Raw genomic sequence first — 21,389 nt, 5'->3', positions numbered from 1 at the left:
TACTAACTGCTGCATCTGACGAATCAACACTCCATGGCACCAACTGAAAACTCCTCCATCTCGCTACTACTAATCATGGGCTCCTGTAGCAAGGTGATGATCCAAGAGGTGGGCTCCTCAAGGATCCTGCCCATATGTAGCTCTATCGAACTACAGTTCTATATTAACCCACCTCCCTCTTGGGGGTATCTTGGTTGTCATGGTGAACTCCTCCTCCTGTTCAACCTTTGCAGCTGCAACCTTAGGATAGTGCTTGTCATCCTTGTCTTTTTTCTTCAAAGGACACTGGGATGCATAGTGGCCCATCTCGCCACATCTAAAACATTTCACCTTGGAGACGTCCTTCTTTCGTCTCTGTTGCCTTGTTGTCCCTTCGATGCAAGGGTTGCGTTATCCTCCTCCTCTACTTTGGGCTTCGACCCACTGTTGTTGTTGCTTCCGTCAAGTTTGACCTTGAGCAGGTCTCTCCTCAGCTCTTCTTGTTTCAGAGTTGCCCACATCTCGTCCCAATTTGGCAATGCTACTCTGCCCAAGATACTCTGGACAAAGACTTGCCATTCATCCGAGACGGAATTTAGAGCCAATCTAACTAACTCTGAATCCTGAGGTGTGCCCCGCAACCGACATCTCATCACGGGTCTCCTTCAATTTTGTGTGGAATGGATCCACACGCTCTCCCTTCTGCATCTGAGCAGATCTCAACTTCTACTCTAGTTATATCTTTCGCTGCTCGGAAGATCCCTGATACAACGTGGCCAAAGCATCCCACATCTCCTTAGCAGTCACTTTGCTAGCAACGTTGCACACCACGTGATCCTTGACTCCATCCAAGATCATCCTCTTGGCCTTTGCCATCTCAGTTCTGTACTTCTTCAGCGGATCTGCATCCACATCTTGACGGCATGCTCATCTAGAAGGAAAGGCATTCTATCCTTCCAGATGACGTAGTTGGAAGCCCCATCCAACCTGTCCTGATCCCTCAAGCCATTGTTTTCCATATCCTCCAAAAAATGTTGAACAACTCCCTCTATCTCCCTACTTGCGTAGCTTCTATGCTGGATTACGCACTCCCTGATGGAGTTGGTAAGCTGTTATTGCTCAACAAATGAGAAATATTGATTTCCTCAGTAAGAAATCATTGAGGAAGTATTCCCTCACTATGCGATCTGCTTCTTCTTTTCCTTTCGACTTTTCTGCCCAGCACTCAGCGTACAAAAAAATGCGTCCCTCTAGCTCTGCATTGAAGCTCTGTGTAGTTCCCTTTGCCTCAACAAATTCTCGATCCGACAGTCTTACCTCTCTGTCGGCTTACTCAGAGAGAGACACCCTCAAAAATATAGCCCTCCTGGCTAGAACTGCGCAATCCCTCAAGGGATTCGAACTGCTGCTTGCTGCAACTAGTTGGCCCTTGCTTCAATGCTAGATCTGCTCTTCCTGTTTCACATCAACAGCTTTGATACCATGTGAAAATTCCTAGATCTAAAAATCTCAAGAATCCTACTGCAACCAGCTGAATCTACTTCACCTAGATCGTAAATTACATTACAAACTTTTTTCATATTTCTTCTTTAAACATTGAACTAATTATTGAAGCAACCTACACCAAATTAAATATGATTCTGAAACATAGAAACTAAGCAAGGAAAATAGAAACACATAGGACACCGTTATTTTTGGACAATAGTCCCCAGAAAAACCCAATGCGGGAAAACCAGTGCAGCAACTCTGAGGGTTTTATTATTATGCAGGAGAAAATCTGAGTACAATTCTAGGATGCTCAACTAGCAATCCAATACAGAGAGAATACTGAACAAAAAACTGGTGAAATGATCTCACCCTGTCACTGGAAGAATCAGTGACTGATCTTGCTGAACTGGAGGCTCTACGTCACCCTCTGCGTGGTCTCTGCGCAGAACTGCGTCACTCCCGACAGTTTTTGTGTCACCCCTCCTAGGTATTACGCTGCCCCTCTTCTGGATCCTCTATTGGCTGAGAAAATCGAACTTTTGCCTCCCGGACTCACACCTCGGTTTCTGGCAACTGAAACTCGACTTCCCTTAGCAGGAAACTCGACTTCCCCTCAAGGATTGTGCTGCCTCTGCGTGGGCCAACATCAACCTTCCTCTGGACGTCTTTGTGTTCTCCCTCTGCCTTGTACTCTCCGAAATTCCTTCTTCCGGATTTTCACTGCCCCTCTGCTGCAAGAAATATCCTCAATCATTTTTTCCTCCCGAGAACTTTACACTTCAAAAAAATCGATTTCCTTGATCTCTCAGTGTGTTTTCCAAATGACCCTCAAGCCCCTTCTTATATCTTCCTATTGGAAAACCAACTGACTAGATTAAATGTTAATCAAAGGCTCAAGATCGTTTTGGCTTGCTCTGTGTCTTTTTCTAGAAGTTCCACCCATGATTAGATTAATACCCATTAATATTTTAATTTTCTTAAGTTTAGGCTTAGGAACCCCATTAAAAATATAAATTATTTTAATAATATCACTTCTGGGTGGAATTTCCCAAAACTCTTTCTAGGTTCTTTGGAATACATGTGTCCAAGCCTCCCTGCAAAATTTGAGGCTTAAAGCACATCAGATGCTACCCCAAATCAACACATCAATCACAAATAACCATCTGTAGTGCTTCAAGTATTCTCCGATCTCAATCATCCTTATGGCCTTCACATCATGTTACCAACTATGGAGGAAATTCACTTTTCTTCAATCAAGCTCTCTCTCAACTTAGGGAAATAAGTCCATTATCAACAACTGTATTCTTCCAGCTACATAGGCTCTTTCTTTTGCATCATCTTATCATCGAAGAACTTTAAAACATCATTCTTCATATGACAACAAAGTCACCTTTCAATCAACAATGTAAACTTTTATGTCATCAAGGTTCTTACAGCTCCCTCTTTCCATCATGCTCATTACAAGGTCATCATCAAACACGAGGCAGTCTTACAACTTTACGACCTCTTGCAAACTATGTGCCTGCAAATCTGAACAAGTATAACCAAGCACAAACATATATGTACAAGAGCATGAGATTAACTTTATCAATCTAGGGTTAGCATGTTATCACTAAAAGAGCATCTAGGGTTACCAAAACTTAGATATTCAAAACATAGACCTAACTAGGGTTACACATTCATGCCCTAGACTCTTACAACAACCCTTGCTAGGGTTTTGTCACAAACCCTAGATAATATTAAACTTTAGATATTCAACTACTAACCAAATTAGTGTTTTAATCATAGCCGAAGCATATACACCTATGGTTTCATTCCTAGGATCTTACATTAACTATCACAAGAGTTTTGTCATAAACCCTAATTCATCAAACCTTAAAAGGCTAGGGTTTCATTGTATGCCCTAAATATCAACAAACCCTAAACATCAAAAGGCTAGGGTTTTTACCAAAGTGAACAAATTGCAAAAGATAGTACAACAAGGATTGATTTAATATAAAGATCAAAAACCCTAGCAGGCAAACACTATAAGAATCTTTCAAAACCCTATACATGAGCAAATTGATCGTACCTTCTTATATGCTGAAAACCTGCTACAAATCTTGTAACCTTATACATACCTTGAGTTGCTTCTATTACAAACTTTGAAAAGGCTCCCTCTTATAATGACAGCATCTTCGTGGCCCATCTCCATATGAGTCTACTTTTATCAAAGTGTTCAAGGATCAACTTGATTGCCAAGCACATCTAATTTTGCTTCCTTCATTAAGTACCTGCAACATTCATTAACAAGTACTACAAAGCAAAATATACAAGTACACAAGTATGAAGACAATTTAATCTACTAGGATGATTTCCTAAGGTTTTCAAATACAAACCCTAACCAATTCTAGAGACATAATGTTATACCCTAAATTTCATCTTAGTCAAGATTTGACATATATCCTAGACTGGCCACAAGCCCTACAAATCAAGAGCTAGGGATTCTAAGAGAACAAACTAAGGTTAAGGTTTCCTTATTTCCTAGGGTTTTTTAAGTATCAACTAGGGTTTACCATCCCTAGATGTCAATGATCTTTAACAGGATGAAGATAATAAACCCTAAACTTTAAATATGTTACAAAACCCTAATGCATTTCATGTTAGACTTTTAATAAATGAAAAAGTTATACATACCTCAAGATTACATAACTTTATCTTCCATGATCATAGGAAGTCGCTACAATGCCTTCTTATAGATGCTACGAACTTCTTTATTGTCTTCAAGGATGTCAAAGTTTGCCTTCATGGGATACTACATCTTTCATTTTAACGCCAAAGTAAGATGTTTTATAGCTTTGATGCAATTTTTCCAACCAAGCATACTTCTTTCACTGATTTTAGAATTCTTGAATCTAAGTGCTAATTCTGGTTTGGGTAAGATGTAGGAGCTTCTACAACTACAGAACTTTCCTTTCTTCAATTTCCTCATTCTTGCAGCAAAAGTATTGAATTTTGGTCATGAAACTACATGTCCTTCTCTATCATCTAGCTGAAATATCCCTTATTCTCAATCATATGACATGATGCTCCACTGTCAATATACCATATGCTACTAGCCACTAAGCTTGCCATGCAAGCTATGAACAAGAATTCCCTCTTAGACTGAGACGTGAATTCCTCCACCTCTATTGATGTTGCCACATCAATAGCTTCTTCTTGGACCCCTTCTTCCTATTTGGACACTTGGTGGAATAGTGCCCACACTGATGAAAAGTGAAGCGCTTTAATTTGTTGAGATCTTTCTACTTCTTTCCTGTTGAACTGAACTTGCCCCTCTTACATTTTTCTTGACCTTGGCCTTGTCCACTTTGCCAGTTAGGGCAAAATTTTCCTTTTCCTCAATCTTCGCATGGGACCCAAATTTGGTTGCTTTTGGATCTCCTCTTGCACGCAATTACTCCATAGCCGCTCCCAATCTGGAAGCTTCTCTCTACCACTCACTGCATCAATGAAGTTTTCCCAAGACTTGGAAAAACCCAATGGTTCAAAGCTGAGAAGGTCTCCATCCAAGACTGTCTCCCCAACTCCAGCGAACTCGTCCCTCACTTGGGTGAATCTAGTGAGATATGAGACCATGGAGTCAGACTTCACCATTTTGATATTTTTGAGTTTATCTCTGAGTACTAGCATCTTGGCCTCACTCGAACCCTAGTATAGCCCTAAAATAGTTGTCCACATAGCCTTAGTTGTCTTCTCTCCGGACAAGTGAGGTATAATGCAATCCTTGACTTCTTCAAGGGTAATTCTTCTGGCCATTGCATCCTTATTGTGTTAGGCTAGTGGTTGATGGTCTTGTGGTTGTGTTGGTTAACTATCCACAAACTCCCAAAGTCCTTGCTCCTCCAACACTACACCAATCCTCCCCTTCCAAGAACAAAAATTTGAGGCCCCTTCAAGACGGTCCTCAAATATCAGCCCCAAATACGCCATTTTGTTGTTCATGTTGCTCAGAAATGCTAGCGCGGAGCTTGCTAGGAGAAAACCCTTGCGCAAAGCTAGTTTTGGAAAACCCTATCACAAGTCCCTCTGATAAACTGTGCCCTTTTCTATCTTTAAGCTGCTCCTAAGGAAATAAAAACGCTTTATGGTCTTCAATCAAAGACTTCCTCTAATACAGTGTTAGAATTTTAAAACCCAACAACTAATTCAATGAATATTCTGAAGTGAAAAGCACTGCAACTGAACTTTCAACATACATTCATCAAGTATACTAATTTTACCAATTTAACTATTTGCAACGGAAAAACAAAATTGAAGACACAAGCACATTCAAAAATTTTACCCAGGAAACTCCATCTTGGGAAAATCTACAAACTTGTGTGCTCTTATTATGCTCAGCAAAATCTTCAAAAATTGATTACAAGTATGAGGGAAAACTTCCCTTCTCTTTGCTAACCCACAACACAATTGGTTTGTGCACTTCTCTCCGACTCGTCCTGCCTATGTGCACACACTATACAGACTCGTACAGACCTGTACGTGTTAAAATTATGCAATTGCAGTTAAATTCCACTTTGGACAACTCATATGATGAAGATAATAATTGCAATAGATTCCTCTTTTTGAGAGGACCAAAATCGACCTAAAGATTCCTTATTTGGATAAGCAGAAGTTGGTTTTTGAATTTATTTATTTACTCATGCATATTGGATTAGGTCGGCCCTAAGCACATGTACAATTGAACAGGTTGGCCTCAAGATCAAGTGGACCCTCATGGAACCCTATATATAGAGGAGACCTCAAGCTCATTTGGACACAATCATCAAGCTCTCTCTTGTCTCTTCTATTGTTTGGATCGCACAAGTCTAACAGAGGAAAGCTCGCGCAAAGGGCCCGAAACTATAGGGTTGAATCTCGCACATGTCTAGGGTTTCTCAGACACTCACACATAACTAATGTTTTTCGTCCCTAGATGCTAGCACTGTATGGTCCTGGGAGCGTACGGGAAGTCTTGGACACTCGGACAGTGTGTCTAAGGGAGCGTCCAGGAGGCTAGGGTTTCTACAGTGCAGTTGGACCCAAGACGTCGACATACGGTTTTCCTAGGAGCGTCCAAATCAGTCTTAAACGCTCACACACAGTATCTCTACATGTGTTCGGGACCAAAAGATGAAGTATCAGTATTCCGAAGATTCCACTCGATGACAGTCGTATTCAACAGTTGACTACAATCAGTGACAGTGCATTACAGTCCTCAAAATTAGGGTCTTTTAGTACAAGCATGTTTAAGGTCATGTTATGGATGTTCTAGTTGTTTTGTTGCATAGATAAAGATATGGATCATTGTACTCTCTTTTGCCGAATCATTTGATGACGATCTAAGAAGAAGAAGAATTTGCAAGGGTTTTCCCCGTAGTGGGTTTTTTCCTGGTCTCCAACCAATCCGGGTGTCTCTATGTGTGTATGCTTTTCTTCTATTGTTCTTTTATGTTCCGTTGCATTGATGATGATGATATTGTTCTTTCTACATAGTTGCATATGCTGATGAATAATAATGTAAATCTGAATAATGTTATAAAGTTATTGGGTGAACTTAATGTGTTATTGAAGAAATACAATTATCAAAGCAAAGAGCAATGTAGCCCTATGAAAAATTAACATGGTATCAGAGTTGGGCTGAAGAAAAGCCATGGAGATCACCCTGATGATGACACCATTGATAGAAGCAAGAAGAGGATGGTAGAGACCTAAAAGAATTCTAGGGTTTGAATAAAACCCTAGGAAACTTTATGTTTAGGGTTTGAAGGATTCTATGAGGTTAGGGTTGGAAAGAAAACCCTAGTTTATGGAAAAGACATGAGATATAGCATGGTCAATGTGAGGAGGCTCAAGCACTTGTGAAAGATTTGATGAAGCCCTAGATGGGATAATCCCTAGTAGGCCTGGTTGGTTGATTAAAGGTAACAGTGTTATGTGGACTATGGATGGTGATGGTTGGTTCTAGAGGGAGAGGATCACCTCTCATTGAAGATAAGTATTTCTTGACTTATGATGCCTCTTACTTTTGTTTAGACTTATGGATCTTATTATTATGTTTATTGTTTATACTTCCTGCATATGTATTTGAGTATATGGATGTTTCTAACCTCCTTGATGAGATGTGATGAGTGAATCCTTCTTGAGGATCATTTGAAATGCAAGAAGGATGGCTAGAGTTGGAAAAGGTAAAGAGGCACTAGATGAAAATATGACAAAGTACTTCAAGCTGCCCATGTCAAATGAAAAGGTACACAGGTATTTGAATACGACAAGGTATGCATGGTATGTTGTATTTCAACTGTAACATTGGATGGCTAGGTAAGCCCTTAGGTATGATGAGAATGTCTCTTTCTTTAATGGCTCATACACGCATATGAAAGTGATTTAGATTCAAGGTTCTCATGGTGAAATGGTTCACTTGATATTGACATAATGAACTTCTTGGTTCTATGGAGCCACTTCATATTGGTTCTTGAGACATTGATATACTTGATGTTTGGCAAACATCTATCTGTTGGATATCTTGATCCTATAAAGAAGGCTAGCACCTTGACTCTAGTAGATGATACTATTGATACTTGATGATGGATTTCACATAGAAGGTTAACTCATTAATTCTTAGACATGATACTATTGATAACGCTTGTGATAAGCATGATAATGGAAAGAGAGATTGACACTCTTGTTGTTTTGATAAAGTTTTACTGAATGACCTAACTTGATCCTATTGATAATGATAAGCATGGTAACCATGATGATAGAAGCATAACTATGAGATTGATATTCTAGATCTCTTACTACCTGTGGTCATATCTTGATGGCATGTGGGTAAACTGAATGCCCTAACTTGATGGATTGTCTTGATAGAAAGTGTTATTGTATCTTTGAGATATGATGTCACATATGTCTGTTGCCCTAATATTTCAAGTCTAACCGTATGATGAAAAATTGATGACATGATGTTGATGACCATGATAGATATATGTTTATAATCTAACAGATTTGTTGTTGCATGACACTAGTAGAGACAGGTTGGTGACATAAATGAAGATGAATGAAGTAGATTCCCAATCAGAGGGAGAATCTCTTCTCAAATTACTACTTGCATTATGCACTGTTGAAGTGTGATTTATGTGCATCTGACATTATTGAGTTGCAGTTAGTCTCAAATCTAAAGCTCGTACAAAAATTAGGGTTCCTGCTTCAGACGCAGGCACAGAACAGGGAGATTTCGTCCCTGGACTCACACATGCTAAGCCAAAGGTAGCATCCAGGAAGCTAAAGACACTCTCATGCTAACCTGAAGGGAGCATCCAGGGGTTTGACTACAGTTGACCATCATCCGAAGTTTTATGAAGTTGTCTGAACTTTCAATCAAGGTGTCTCTGCATATTCTGCCACTGTAAACTGATTTATGAAGTTGTTGGGTTAAATTGTTGATCACAAAAGAAGAAAAAAATGAAGTATTGTGCATGAAATCATATGTTCACCTGGAAGATGTCAGTACTACAGATGTGTTGCAGATAACAGTAAGATCTGAAAGCAGGAAAATATTGAATGTTTTCCATAGTATGAACATGAAGATTGAACTTATGTTTGCAGGTGACCGGGACATACATATAGATATGTCATTATGTTTGAGGTTTGTGCTACAGAGTTTGGCATGATTTGGCTGATTGATATAGATGAGTTGCGTTTGGAGCTTTGGTATGATGCTTGACAATGACTTGAACTTTGAATTGATGATGGAGATATGTTTTAAACTATACATCTCTCTACGATAACGAATTTGGACTTGACCTGATGAATAATGATTCGATTTGATGATTGTTGATTTGCCCTGATATCAATGCTATGTGGGCATAGTAATGACTTATGTGAGTATTCGGAAAAATGGTTTTGTATTGCCCTCCTTGTTCCTAGCACAATGTTTGAAGTATTGATAGTTGTGATTCAATATGAAGATGGAACCTGCATGACTTATCCTTGGTGTATGCATTTGCATTTAGTGACAGAAATGACTTGTATTATGATTATGAGAATGAGTTGATGAAGTTTGGATTGGTATTGCATGATAGATGACAGACTTGTTGGCATGATAATAAATGAAGTCACGACTTGATATGAGCTCTACCTGTCACTTGGTTGAAAGAATTGATACTACGATATTGATGACTTTGATAATAGTTTCGATCTGACTTCTAAACTCTGATGAGATGACTTTGTTGATACAACATTGATTTATGTAAGGTTGATTATGTTGGCTTAGTAAAGCATTATGCTCGCAGAGAGAATTGTATGAAGCAAGCTCCCCAATCCAGATATGTCCATATTTGACAGTTGTCTGATGAAGTCAAGATGATGAGTTCCAAGGTATGGCTTTGATTTTGATTATGGTTTTGGTTTTACATGCTGATGGCTACTCTTGACAGGTGATAAGCCTTTGATGATCTAAGTAAGAGGGAGATAGCTTCTGAAGCTCAAAATGATGTATCATGGCATATGATGAATCGATTTCTAAAATTTGGGAAAGAAATTCTATATTGCAAGGTTGCTAAAAAATGTTTTTGAATAATGGAAATGCAAATCCTTGGATACTCCGAATGAATTACAAGATGTTAAAGTTGACTCGGCAACTGACAATTGATTGAAGCATTGATGTATTCCGTATTTGAACATCCATCCGTATATCTATACACTTGATGTGCATAGAACCTAAATAAATTCATGATTGAGCCGCTTCATTCACATAGATTTGCCACTGAACATCCTTTGAAATGTTTGCATGAGATGTTCTATTTTTTAGGCTGAGATATTTCTCCTATGATATGTGACTGCATGGATGTATTGTTGTTAATAAAGATTATTGTTGATGAGCACATATGAGTGCTGCCTTAATATGAGATATGCCATGATATTATTGATGAAAGGTCCATAGCTTTACACTTGACCGAGATTGAGTATGAAGTTGCTAGCATGGCTAGCTGCAAGGCAGGATGTAGAAGCTCCTTAGAGATCCATCTGATCAGGATCTAAATATGACATGGATACATTGCGATGACAGAGAATCCCATATATATAGTTGGGACTAAGATACTTCCATATTTTGAGACAGTGCAGTTGTTTGAGACAAGCTTAGGCTTGTGATTGACACCTCCTTGAGAAGGAGGATGATTATGGTATACTTTTGTGATTTTTATGATTATTTATGATCTAACATGATATTTGATTTGATGTCCTGTATGAACAAGAAACAGCTGCTATTGAGACAAGCAGATACCAAATTTGAGTATGATGAGAGCAGCATTGATCGAGGACACTGAGCCAACTCTTCCTCCCTATCTGAGCTCCCAGGGTCAGGAATTGAGATAGAGGGCTCCTGGGGTTGAGGGAACTCTGGACAGTAGGGTATGACCCCTATCTGTTACCCATAGGGTTAGAGATGTTGCTCCCCTATCTTCATAGGGTCGGAGAATGTTGCTTCCTTGTCTGGTCTTTGCAGAGTATACCCCAGTTGGCATCATACCCACAAGCAGGGCTTGTCGAGAATACTGCTCCTCATTTGGCCAATGAGTTGAGAGTGTACTTGGGGTGTACAACCCAAGTCGATTATGATGCAGTGCTCCACCACATGACTATTCAGGGTTATCGATGGGAAGATTAGTAGGCAATAGGATGGGTTGAGATAACCCTATGCAGTTCCAGGTTGAGATTGAGCTCCTTGATGTGATCCCAGGGTCAAGATGTGCTCCCCTATGTGTTTGGATATCCTATTGCTCGATATGGGGTTGTAGATGTATAACTCCCCCATGAGATTCTGGGTCAAGATGTGCTCCCCGATGTGGTTACAGGTTGAGATGTGCTCCTTGATGATATGCTCTTTGATGATGATTGATGGAGATATTCCGAGTAGTAGCTCATTCACAGAGATTCTGGGTAGTAGCCTGATGGATAGAGGGTGGTAGCTTAAAATCCCCTCTAGTAACAAATTCTTCTTCTTTTAGATTTGAGAATGTTCAGCATACGAGCAAAAACAATCAAGAGATAAGTAGGAATAAGCAAGGTTTAGATCGAGATGTACATTGATGATTTGTGATGATGAGATACATGAAATGGTGATTGCATGACGACTACATGACAGAGATGATCAATAATGATGCGTGATGACAGTTGACACTTGAAAATACCATAATAGCATACTGATCAATGGATAGATATTGGCGGGTGGAATTCTCCCTAGTTGAGAGGGACTGTTAAAATTATGCAACTATGGTCAAATTCCACTTTGGACAACTCATATGATGAAGATAATAATTGCAATAGATTCCTTTTTTCGAGAGGACCAAAATCGACCTAAAGATCACCTTATTTGGACAAGCAAAAGTTGGTTTTTGAATTTCTTTATTTACTCATGTATATTGGATTAGGTCAGCCCTAAGCACATGTGCAATTGAACAGGTCAGCCTCAACATCAAGTGGACCCTCATGGAAACCTACATATAGAAGATACCTCAACCTCATTTGGACACAATCATCAAGCTCTCTCTTCTCTCTTTTATTGTTTGGTTCGCATAGGTTTGATTGAGGAAAGCTCGCGCAAAGGGCCCAAAACTACAGGGTCGAAGCTCGCATGTGTCTAGGGTTTCTAAGTCTCAGACGCTCGAACGTAACCAAGGTTTTTCGTCCCTAGATGTTTGCACAATATGGTCTTGGGAGCATTCGGGAAGTCTCGGATGCTCACACAGGGTGTCTAAGGGAGCGTCCGGGAGGCTAGGGTTTCCGCAGTGTAGTTGGACCCCGGACGCTCGTATACAGTCCTCCTGGGAGCGTCTAGATCAATCCCAGACACACTCATCCCGTTCTCTTGAGAGCGTCCAGATCATTCTTAGAAGCTCCTACACAGTATCTCTACATGCGTCCAGGACCAAAAGATGAAGTATCAGTATTTCGAAGGTTCCGCTCAGTGATAGCCATATTCAGTAGTTGACTACAGTCAGTGATAGTGCATTACAGTCCTCGAAATCAGGGTCTTTGAGTACAAGCATGTTTAAGGTCATGTTATGGATGTTCTAGTTGTTTTGCTGCATAGATAAAGATATGGATCATTGTACTCTCTTTTGCTGAATCATTTGATGATGATCTAAGAAGAAGAAGAATTTGCAAGGGTTTTCCCCATAGTGGGTTTTCCCCTAGTCTCCAACATATCTTGGTGTCTCTATGCATGCATGCTTTTCTTCTATTGTTCCTTTATGTTCCGCTGCATTGATGATGATGATATTGTTCTTTCTACATAGTTGCATATGTTGATGAATAATAATGAAAATCTGAATAATGTTATAATGTTATGGGGTGAACGTAATGTGTTATTGAAGAAATGCAATTATCAAAGGAAAGAACAATGTAGCCCTATCAAAAATTAACAATACAGCCCTTCTACACAGTTGAATGCCGCCTTGGTTGAAGTGTACGCTGACTAGAAAATTAAGGTTGTTTAGCCTCTCTTTCTGCCCTCGTGCGTTGATCTGAAACCCTAGGCACTGAACTGAACACCCTTCTCTCTGCTAAGTTGACCACATAAGCTATCTAGTGCATAAAATCCAAGTTTGTGCCCTTTTCCCTCCTTTGAAATCGACCTAGGCCCACCATCTCCACAAATGGCTGAGATTAAATCTCAATGGATGGTTGAGATCATTTCACTTTTTGACTATAGGAAAATTAAAATTTTGCTAAATCAAAAATAATGAAAAATAGTAAAACTGCACCTTTGGCCCACCTGTGGTTCCCTTTGCCAAATTTAGTGCACCTCTAAATTTAGCTGAACCCTTCCTTCTCTAACTCCATTTAACAATTACACTCAATGTTTCTAACATAATTATGGGCAGACCATATAATTTGGCGAGAAAAGCACATGATAGATACTGCAACACCCACATGTTACAAAAGGACAGTGGGAGCTACAAACTCACTTCTACTTCTATTGTCTCATTTGTACTTTACGGAAGGTCAATTGTTATGAAACCAGCTCACAAAAAGATAGAAAAGATAGATAAACTCCTTAGAAATAAGCCTCTTCGAGGGGGAAACCTCCTTTACATTACACAAATGAACAATTCTTACATGATACAAATGACAAGACCTCCTTTCTATATATAGGAGTCTAAGGGGTCATAATATAATTAGAGCTAACATAACAATAATAATGTAAGGGCACAATAATAACAATAGTGGGCTTCTATGGGGCACAATAATAACAATATGGGGACTACATGGGCACAAAAATATAATAAGGGGGTTGTACTAATAACAATAAGGGGTTACACTAGTAGTATAGGGACCTAACATGCCCTTCTTCTTCAAAAAGTATTGTCCTCAACACTTGAGTAGTTATTGATGCTTTTGTATAAAATTCTTCTCCTCCCATGTGGAATCTTCAGTGGGTAAGTTCTTCCACTTGATGAGATACTCTAAAATTGATCGATTTTTTAGCTGTCGGGTTCTTGTTTTACTGCTCCAGGTTCCAATATGATTTTTGCTTCCTCGTCAAGTTCTAGCAATATTGTTTGAACTGGGATCTTCTGCAACTTTTGAATGAGTGTCCACACTTCTTTGTCCTTCTTCTATTCATCCTTTGCTTCGTTCATCCAATCTGATTGGATAATAGAAATAGCACAAAACAATGCTTCCACATCCTCATCCTTTCTTGAAAGTGCATCTGCAACAACATTTTGCTTCCCTTTTTTGTAGATGATTTCAAAGTCATAACCCAACATATTTGTGACCCATTTTTTATGTTATTCTAAAGATAATTTTTGTTCTAAAAAGTATTTAAGACTATCATGATCCATTTTTACCTTTAAGTGTCTTCCCATTAGGTAAGGTCGTCATTTCTTAAATGCATGTAGTATTGCCAACATTTCCTTCTCATAAATATCTTGCTTGAGATGTAGCCGAAAAAATACCCAATCGCGTACATCAAAACTTCTTTCACTATGATGTTGATCTACCTGTTGTTTCATTTGATTCTGCACCAAAGTGGCATTATCCTTTAAAAGTTGGAGAACTTGTTGTTGATGCTCGATGTGATCTTTTACTGCTTGAATATTTTTCTTCTTGATATGTCCTTCTATCTTGAGAGTTTGAGGATTGGTAATTTCTTCCAATGCATTACAAGATATGGTCGGATTCATTTCTTGATGCTCGATGTGATCTTTCACTTTTTGAACATTTTTCTTCTTGATATGTCCTTCTATCCTGAGAATTTGAGGATTGGTAATTTCCGCCAATGCATTACAAGATATGGTCATATTCATTTCTTGATGCTCGATGTGATCTTTCATTTCTTGAACGTTTTTCTTCTTGATATGTCCTTCTATCTTGAGAGTTTGAGGAGTGGTAATTCTTGCCAATGCTTTACAAGATATGGTCGGATTCATTTCTTCTTTCTCTGGGGTTGGTTCATGGTGTATATCTTCTTCTTTTGACATTTCTTGATCCTTTTCTTCCTCCTCTCAATCAATGTAAAATAATTTCTTCTCAACACACTTATGACCTTTAATGTATTTGTTATCACAATTGTAACAAAGCCTTTTTGCTCTTTTTTTTTCCAATTGTTGTGGTGTTAACCTTGTAGGTTGTGGAAGGCTAGGAGAAACAACACTTCCATCTTTATAGTTGTGAGGGGTAGACTTCCTTGTTGCCATAATTTTGTTTTCCACTTTTCTTGCCAACCCGAATGCCTTCTCCAATGAATCAAGTTCCCAAACACAAACCTCATGTTGAATGTTATCCCTTAAAGTCCCTGTGGAGACATCAATCCTCTACTTCTCTGGAATATCATTTTCCCTTATATTCAATTTTTTAAAGTCCTCAATGGGCTCTGCCATTGAACACTTTTGTTTGGGACTAAAGAAGGTGTTGCTCTTTGTATGCTCATAATGTGCTATCATTTCCTCTGTGAAAATTGACCACATAACAAGTGGTTTACGAGAACAAAGCCCTTTATACCATAAAAATTTATCCGGTTCTAAATATGAAGATGCAATACATACCTTTTGTAACAGTTGCACCTCATGTAGATCAAAATATTGCTCCATATGTAGTATCCAATTTACCGGATCCTTGCCATCAAACTTCCTCATATCGCCTTTTCTTGATTTTAGGAGCTCGATCTTGAAACGATTGTAACTCTATAATTTCAGATCTCTAAGTTCTGAAATTGTGTCCTGCAGTAGCCCTCTGAGTCCTCTTTCTAACTCCGCAAGTCTGATCAATATTGGATTCTGCAAGGAAGAGTTATATCAAATCTCCCATGATGACTTGATTATAGACTGGTTTAGTAGAGCGAACTTGTACGAAGCACCACGTGTTAGTGTTTCAACTTTAGGACCTGAAACTGATACACAGAAAACTACAGTCCATCCTCTTTTTGCAACTTCTTATGAAATTTCAATTTGATGCTCAGAGAGAAAGTGATAACGATTTTTCCAAGGTCACCTGTTTAGGATGTAATTCGGGAGCCTGTAAAAACCCTAAATGTATTGGAATGTACCTCTGCAAATATAGCGAACCAAGATTTGAAATTCGGTCCCGAGCTTCATCACAATCGCGGCTCAAATGGGTTTTAATTTCCAAGTCTAAAATGTCGCAGAAAAATAAGTATAGTGAAAATTCCACGATGACCTGTTTGAGATGGAATTCTGGAGTTTTCAAAAACCCTAACTTCCTCTGATCATATCTCTGAAAATATAGCAAGAGAAGATCTGAAATTTGGATTCAAGGTTTAGAACGATGTCGCGTCAAATGGGTTTTTGTTTTAGCTACTGAAACTTTGTAGCAAAAATTTCACGATGACCTGTTTGAAGCAGCGAAAACCTAGAATCCAAAGCTCTAATACCAAATGTTATGAAACCAGCTCACAAAGAGATAAATAAACGCCTTAGAAATAAGCCTCTTTGAGGGGGAAACCTCATTTACATTACACAAATGAACAATTCTTACATGATACAAATGACAAGACCTCCTTTCTATATATAGGAGTCTAAGAGGTAATAATATAATCAGAGCCTACATAACAATAATAATGTAAGGGCACAATAATAACAATAGTGGGCTTCTATGGGGCACAATAATAACAATATGGGGACTACATGGGCACAACAATATAATAAGGGGGTTGTACTAATGACAATAAGGGGTTACGCTAGTAGTAAGGGGTTACAGAAGGTCAATGGTGAAGTAGGGCACCCTCAACCAGTTGTATAACATGTCGAAGAAAACAACAAAGATAAATTACCGCCCTCTTACATCCACTCATTGACTCCTACACAAACATATCTGTATAACCCAAGGGTTTATCCCCCACTTTGGAATATACAACATTCCGGTGATATTGTGCCTGGCTCTTTCCTTGCCTAATGTCCTTGTATATTGCACCTTACCACAGTAGAGTGCCACGACAATCCAAAAGATCTCGCAGGAGGCTATGGAGAGATTTGTCAGTCTATTTACGAAAGGTGGGAGCGCTAACACAGTTGGCCTCCCAAAACCCTTCGCCACAACACTAGAATGACAAATTATAGCAACTCCCCCATGCCATTTCAAGGACAAGGGTTGCTCAGCACATTTCAGAGACAGAAGAGTCACCTTAGGAAGCTATATGGTGAAATGATGGCTGGCAGCGTGCTACTCCAGATGTTGGACCAACCGAAGATAGTTGGGGCCCTGCTCCATGGATGACCCATTCTGCCAATAGCTTAATTTATGGTTTTGGAAATATGTGACCTTCGGTTTCTTTAGTTATAAAGCAAGATTTTGTTGGGTTTCATGGATGTGCAATCTGGGTATTTTAGACTCTTATGGTTTTATTGTATGCTCAGAGACTATTTTGTTATAACTTATACCCTTGGGGTATTTATAGCCATTATTAAGGCATCTTTACAATAGTTTGCTTCGGTTCGTGGTGGCTACAGCCAAACATCCTTACACAGAAACGAAAAAACTACTTTGAACAAAATTGCTTCTAAATTTAACTAAAAGTAATCGATTTGCCTACTTCAAGAAATTGGGATTCATATATTAAATTACTCTGCCAAAAACTATTAAAGCCAATTCAAAGGAGCAATTGGCCAAAATCCAGTAGTGTTTCTCACTGCATTTAACTTATACTTTTACTGAATGTCAAGAGTAAAAAGTAGAGTCTAAAGTTTAGGAAAATAAATGAAAGATTCATACATATTTTCTGGCGAGGATCCAACTCGATTGCTTTGTCAAACTCGACCATTGACTGTTCGACATCGCCCTGACAAAATCTAAATATATTTCAAAATTTTATTTTCAACCGCATTTTCATGAATTTATACTGCTATAAGGAAAGCCCTGAGTCGATTAAATATAGACAATATGAAATATAAGAAACGAGAGAACCTGAACAAAAAGCTGCATTCCGCGTCTAACAGCGAGAGAAGCTTCGCGAGCAGAGTTTTGGCCTCCCGTTAAGGATGACGTAATCGCATCCCAAAGTGACGTAGCAGTCACCAATAGATTTCTACGAGAAGTCGGCCTGGTCGTCCAATGCAGTCGAACTTGGAGCTGCAAGGCATTTAAACGGCATGAATTGATAGGGCTGATGATGAGGAGCGAGCACGATTCCCTCGCCCTCGCATTCTGTAATGGGTTCCTTCTAACTGACGACACTGTTGCCGTAATGGCTGCCATTCAGGGCTATCTGAATTTCCCGGTTCGTCCTCCTGTGTTACTCGACATGTATATACATGATATATCTAATTTTCTGATAACGATAACGCACAGTCGACGTAAATTATACTACCAGTCACTCTCGGATAGCGTCAGCCTTTCGTTGTATCAACTTGGTGACGGGATTATTCGACTAGAGCTATGTTCACATCCGATATGTTTTAGGTGGGAAGATAGATAAACTTCTTATGGGATAGGTTAGGAAAAGAAAGAAGAAAGAAATTATTTTAATGTTCACGAGGTTAAAGATAGTTTATGAGCTTGGGATATTTTATGAGCTTGGGATAGTTTATGAGCTTGGGATATTTTATGAGCTTGGGATACGCTACTGAACTCAAAAATATCTATATCTAACAGTTTTTATCCCAGTTTATATGGCATTTATTGCATCATTGTGGTATGTATATTGTTATATTTACATTTAACAATGTATATTACAATCCATGTGACATTTATTGTACTGCGTGGAGTGTATTTGCTTGTCATCGGTATAGAGATCTTTGGAATTTTACCATTTGTAGTTAGTTCAAGCATAAAAATAAAATAATTTGCTTAGCACAGGAAAAGCCTAACTCAAAAAATTAGTAAAAAGAGAGTGGGTAACAATGTTGATAGCAAAATATTTCAACAAACACCAATGTTGTATGTATTTTTTTTGCATGGTTAAGACATTACAAATTTAGATTTTCAAGGGAAGTCTATCACAATTATGGAAACAAAGCATTTGAACAAATGTCATTGTTAGCTTACTTGCTTAGTTTGGTGAGAGCATAACAATTCTAGACCTTAGCAAAATAGGAGTCTACCACAATTGTGAGAGCAAAATATTTTAACAAACACCATTTATAACATACTTTCTTAGCACGGTGAGAGTTATATCAACTCTAGACCTTAATATAAAAGAAGTTTACAATAATTAGCTAGGGAACATTTCCCATATACTTAAGCAAACATGGACTCTACAATAACTAACTAAGCAACTTTGCTAGCATACTTGTTAGAGCAACACACACAAGAACAAAGGGCCCAAGTTCCTACAAGCCCTCCTGGTTAAAGAGGAAATTTCCACTAAATTGCATATCAATAGCTCTTGCCTCAATCTATCATTGTTATTACCTCATAAGGAAAATAACATGTAATCTAGCACATACCTAAAAGCCTTCTGTTATTCCCTACTACAATTAGTACTTAGTGGTTGAATATGGCATGGGGATTTTCCTTCTTGGTGACAAATTTTCCTTGCTTCTCTTTGGTGAACATGAACTCTCTTAAAATCGAAATGGAAGATCAATCAACTCAAAATAACACCTCATTAATCTTGGGAAGATGTAAAGTAGCTTAGATCAATCTCAATTATGGATCTATCAAGTGTCGAGAGGCATGAAATCCATTGTGGTGCAAACTTCTTTTACGATATAAAAACTTCAAAGGCATTTGATCCCTCTTAGCACTCAATAAACCTTGGGTTAAGATTGATATGAGTGAGTTTATTAATATTATTCAATTTTTCTTTATCTTATTATTGTTGTTATTACTATCTTTTCACATATGTCACACATGGACATGGGTTATAGAATGAGAATCTCTGCGAAATGAGATGGTGGGTGAGCATTTAGTGCTTTTTGAAGTAAGTTGTCTAATGTATCTTGAGGCTTTATGTGCCACCTTTATCAACTCAGCAAGTCAATTGGAAGCCATTTTTCATATCATAACCCCTCTTTCATGCAATTGGAAACTATATCCACATTCCTATATTAACTCACTATGTGGGAATTACATCACGTTGTCACTATCAACCTTAGGGAAACAAATTATTACAAAGTATCTTTGATCGTATGTGGGGCCTCGACTTTGAGCTCTAATAAGGAAACTTTACATGATCAACAATATCTTGATGGCTAAACAATTTGTGTGTTGGAAATATTGTTGTCATTGATGTCAAAGACAAGAGGAGACTACATATGTCCAAGATAAAGATTGGAAAATGAAGATTGTTGGAAATATTGTTTTGGGTCTTCTGATGTATAGCTTGGATACTTTATATTTGAAGTCGTCTTTACTCAAATTTCCTAGACCAAATTAGAGCATAGGATGTATGGTTGAAAAGTTTATTCCAATACCTTTCCAATGGTGTATAGTTCTCCCTCTAACTCCATAGGAATGGGGAGATATGAAGGATTTCATTAGAATAACCCAACCAAAGTATGAGCAAGTCGACCCAACAAGTTTTACAAGTTGGCCCCATAACTTAACGTAGACAACACTATTGATCCAGGTGGATATCGGTGGCCACCCTCCTATTTCACCTAGATCCCCCAGTCAGTTTCATCTGTTTCCTTGTTCATTTTAGTGTTTACTATTTTTAGCAGTTTTTTCAGGTCCTGAACTTCTGGAGCAGTTTTGACCCCCTAAACGACGTTTTTTGGGGGTCTGCACCAAGCCCATGGCTATATGTAGGGGCTTGCAATGAAACTTGTAGTACTCGGTGAGACCTTTCCAACAAGGTATCATACATGCCAAACAGAGATAATATGACCAAGTTACGACCCCGGGAAGTTGGCTGCCCAACTAACCCCAACGGGGCCAACAAACTCTTAGTGTTACATCTCCTGGGGTTAGGGTTTTGGTTGTTTAGGGTTTTCTCATGTTTTCCAATAATAAATAGGCCCTTGAGCCTCATTGTAACACAATTCAAAGGCATGTAGCCACCACATCTCTTCTCAAAGATAACCTATCATCGCCCGAGCTATCTTATTTCCATTCTATTTGTAAGCATAGTTCAATATTTTTCTATTAGTGAAATGAATTTTTTTTCTTTTACATCTTTGTGTTTATGATTATACATGTAAGTTGTTGTGTTCCAGTTTAAGTTCGGATCAATGGTATTAGAGCGGTCTGCTCTTTCTCTGTTTTTCTTTTTATGTCCCCAATGAGGTCAGGGTATAAGGAGTTAGGGCTTGATCTAGTTGAACCATTGCAAGGTTAGCCTTGCAAACCCGACAACCTCCCATGGTGGAAGAAAATAAAGACGAGGGGGTAAGAGATCCTTTCAAAATATTGCTCGAGGAAGCCCTCGAGTGACAGAGGGATGCGATGATGGATAACTTTGCCCAGATCCTTCGACGGCTACCCACAGACGATGCATCTTC

The 21,389-nt window shown here is 38.7% G+C and overlaps 1 protein-coding gene across 1 annotated transcript in view; it reads right to left on the bottom strand.

The window, feature by feature from the left end:
• Positions 1 to 18,280, bottom strand: part of LOC149174948 (uncharacterized) — a 122,030-nt gene extending 103,750 nt beyond the window's left edge. The window contains exons 1-2 of the mRNA XM_089421013.1: positions 17,911 to 18,280; positions 17,719 to 17,785 (exon numbers count right to left, since the gene is read on the bottom strand). Coding sequence (XP_089277139.1) covers positions 17,719 to 17,785; positions 17,911 to 18,201 — 358 coding nt within the window. The 5' untranslated portion in view covers positions 18,202 to 18,280. The remainder of the gene's footprint in view (positions 1 to 17,718; positions 17,786 to 17,910) is intronic.
• Positions 18,281 to 21,389: the final 3,109 nt, after the last annotated feature.

The sequence above is a fragment of the Pinus tabuliformis genome, chromosome 4_1 (genome assembly GCF_031772625.1).
Source record: "Pinus tabuliformis cultivar Carrire ecotype Pingquan chromosome 4_1, CPIR1, whole genome shotgun sequence".
NCBI lineage: Eukaryota > Viridiplantae > Streptophyta > Pinopsida > Pinales > Pinaceae > Pinus > Pinus tabuliformis.
The sequence above is the reverse complement of the archived record's forward strand: the minus strand, read 5'-3'. Positions and strand labels throughout refer to the sequence as shown.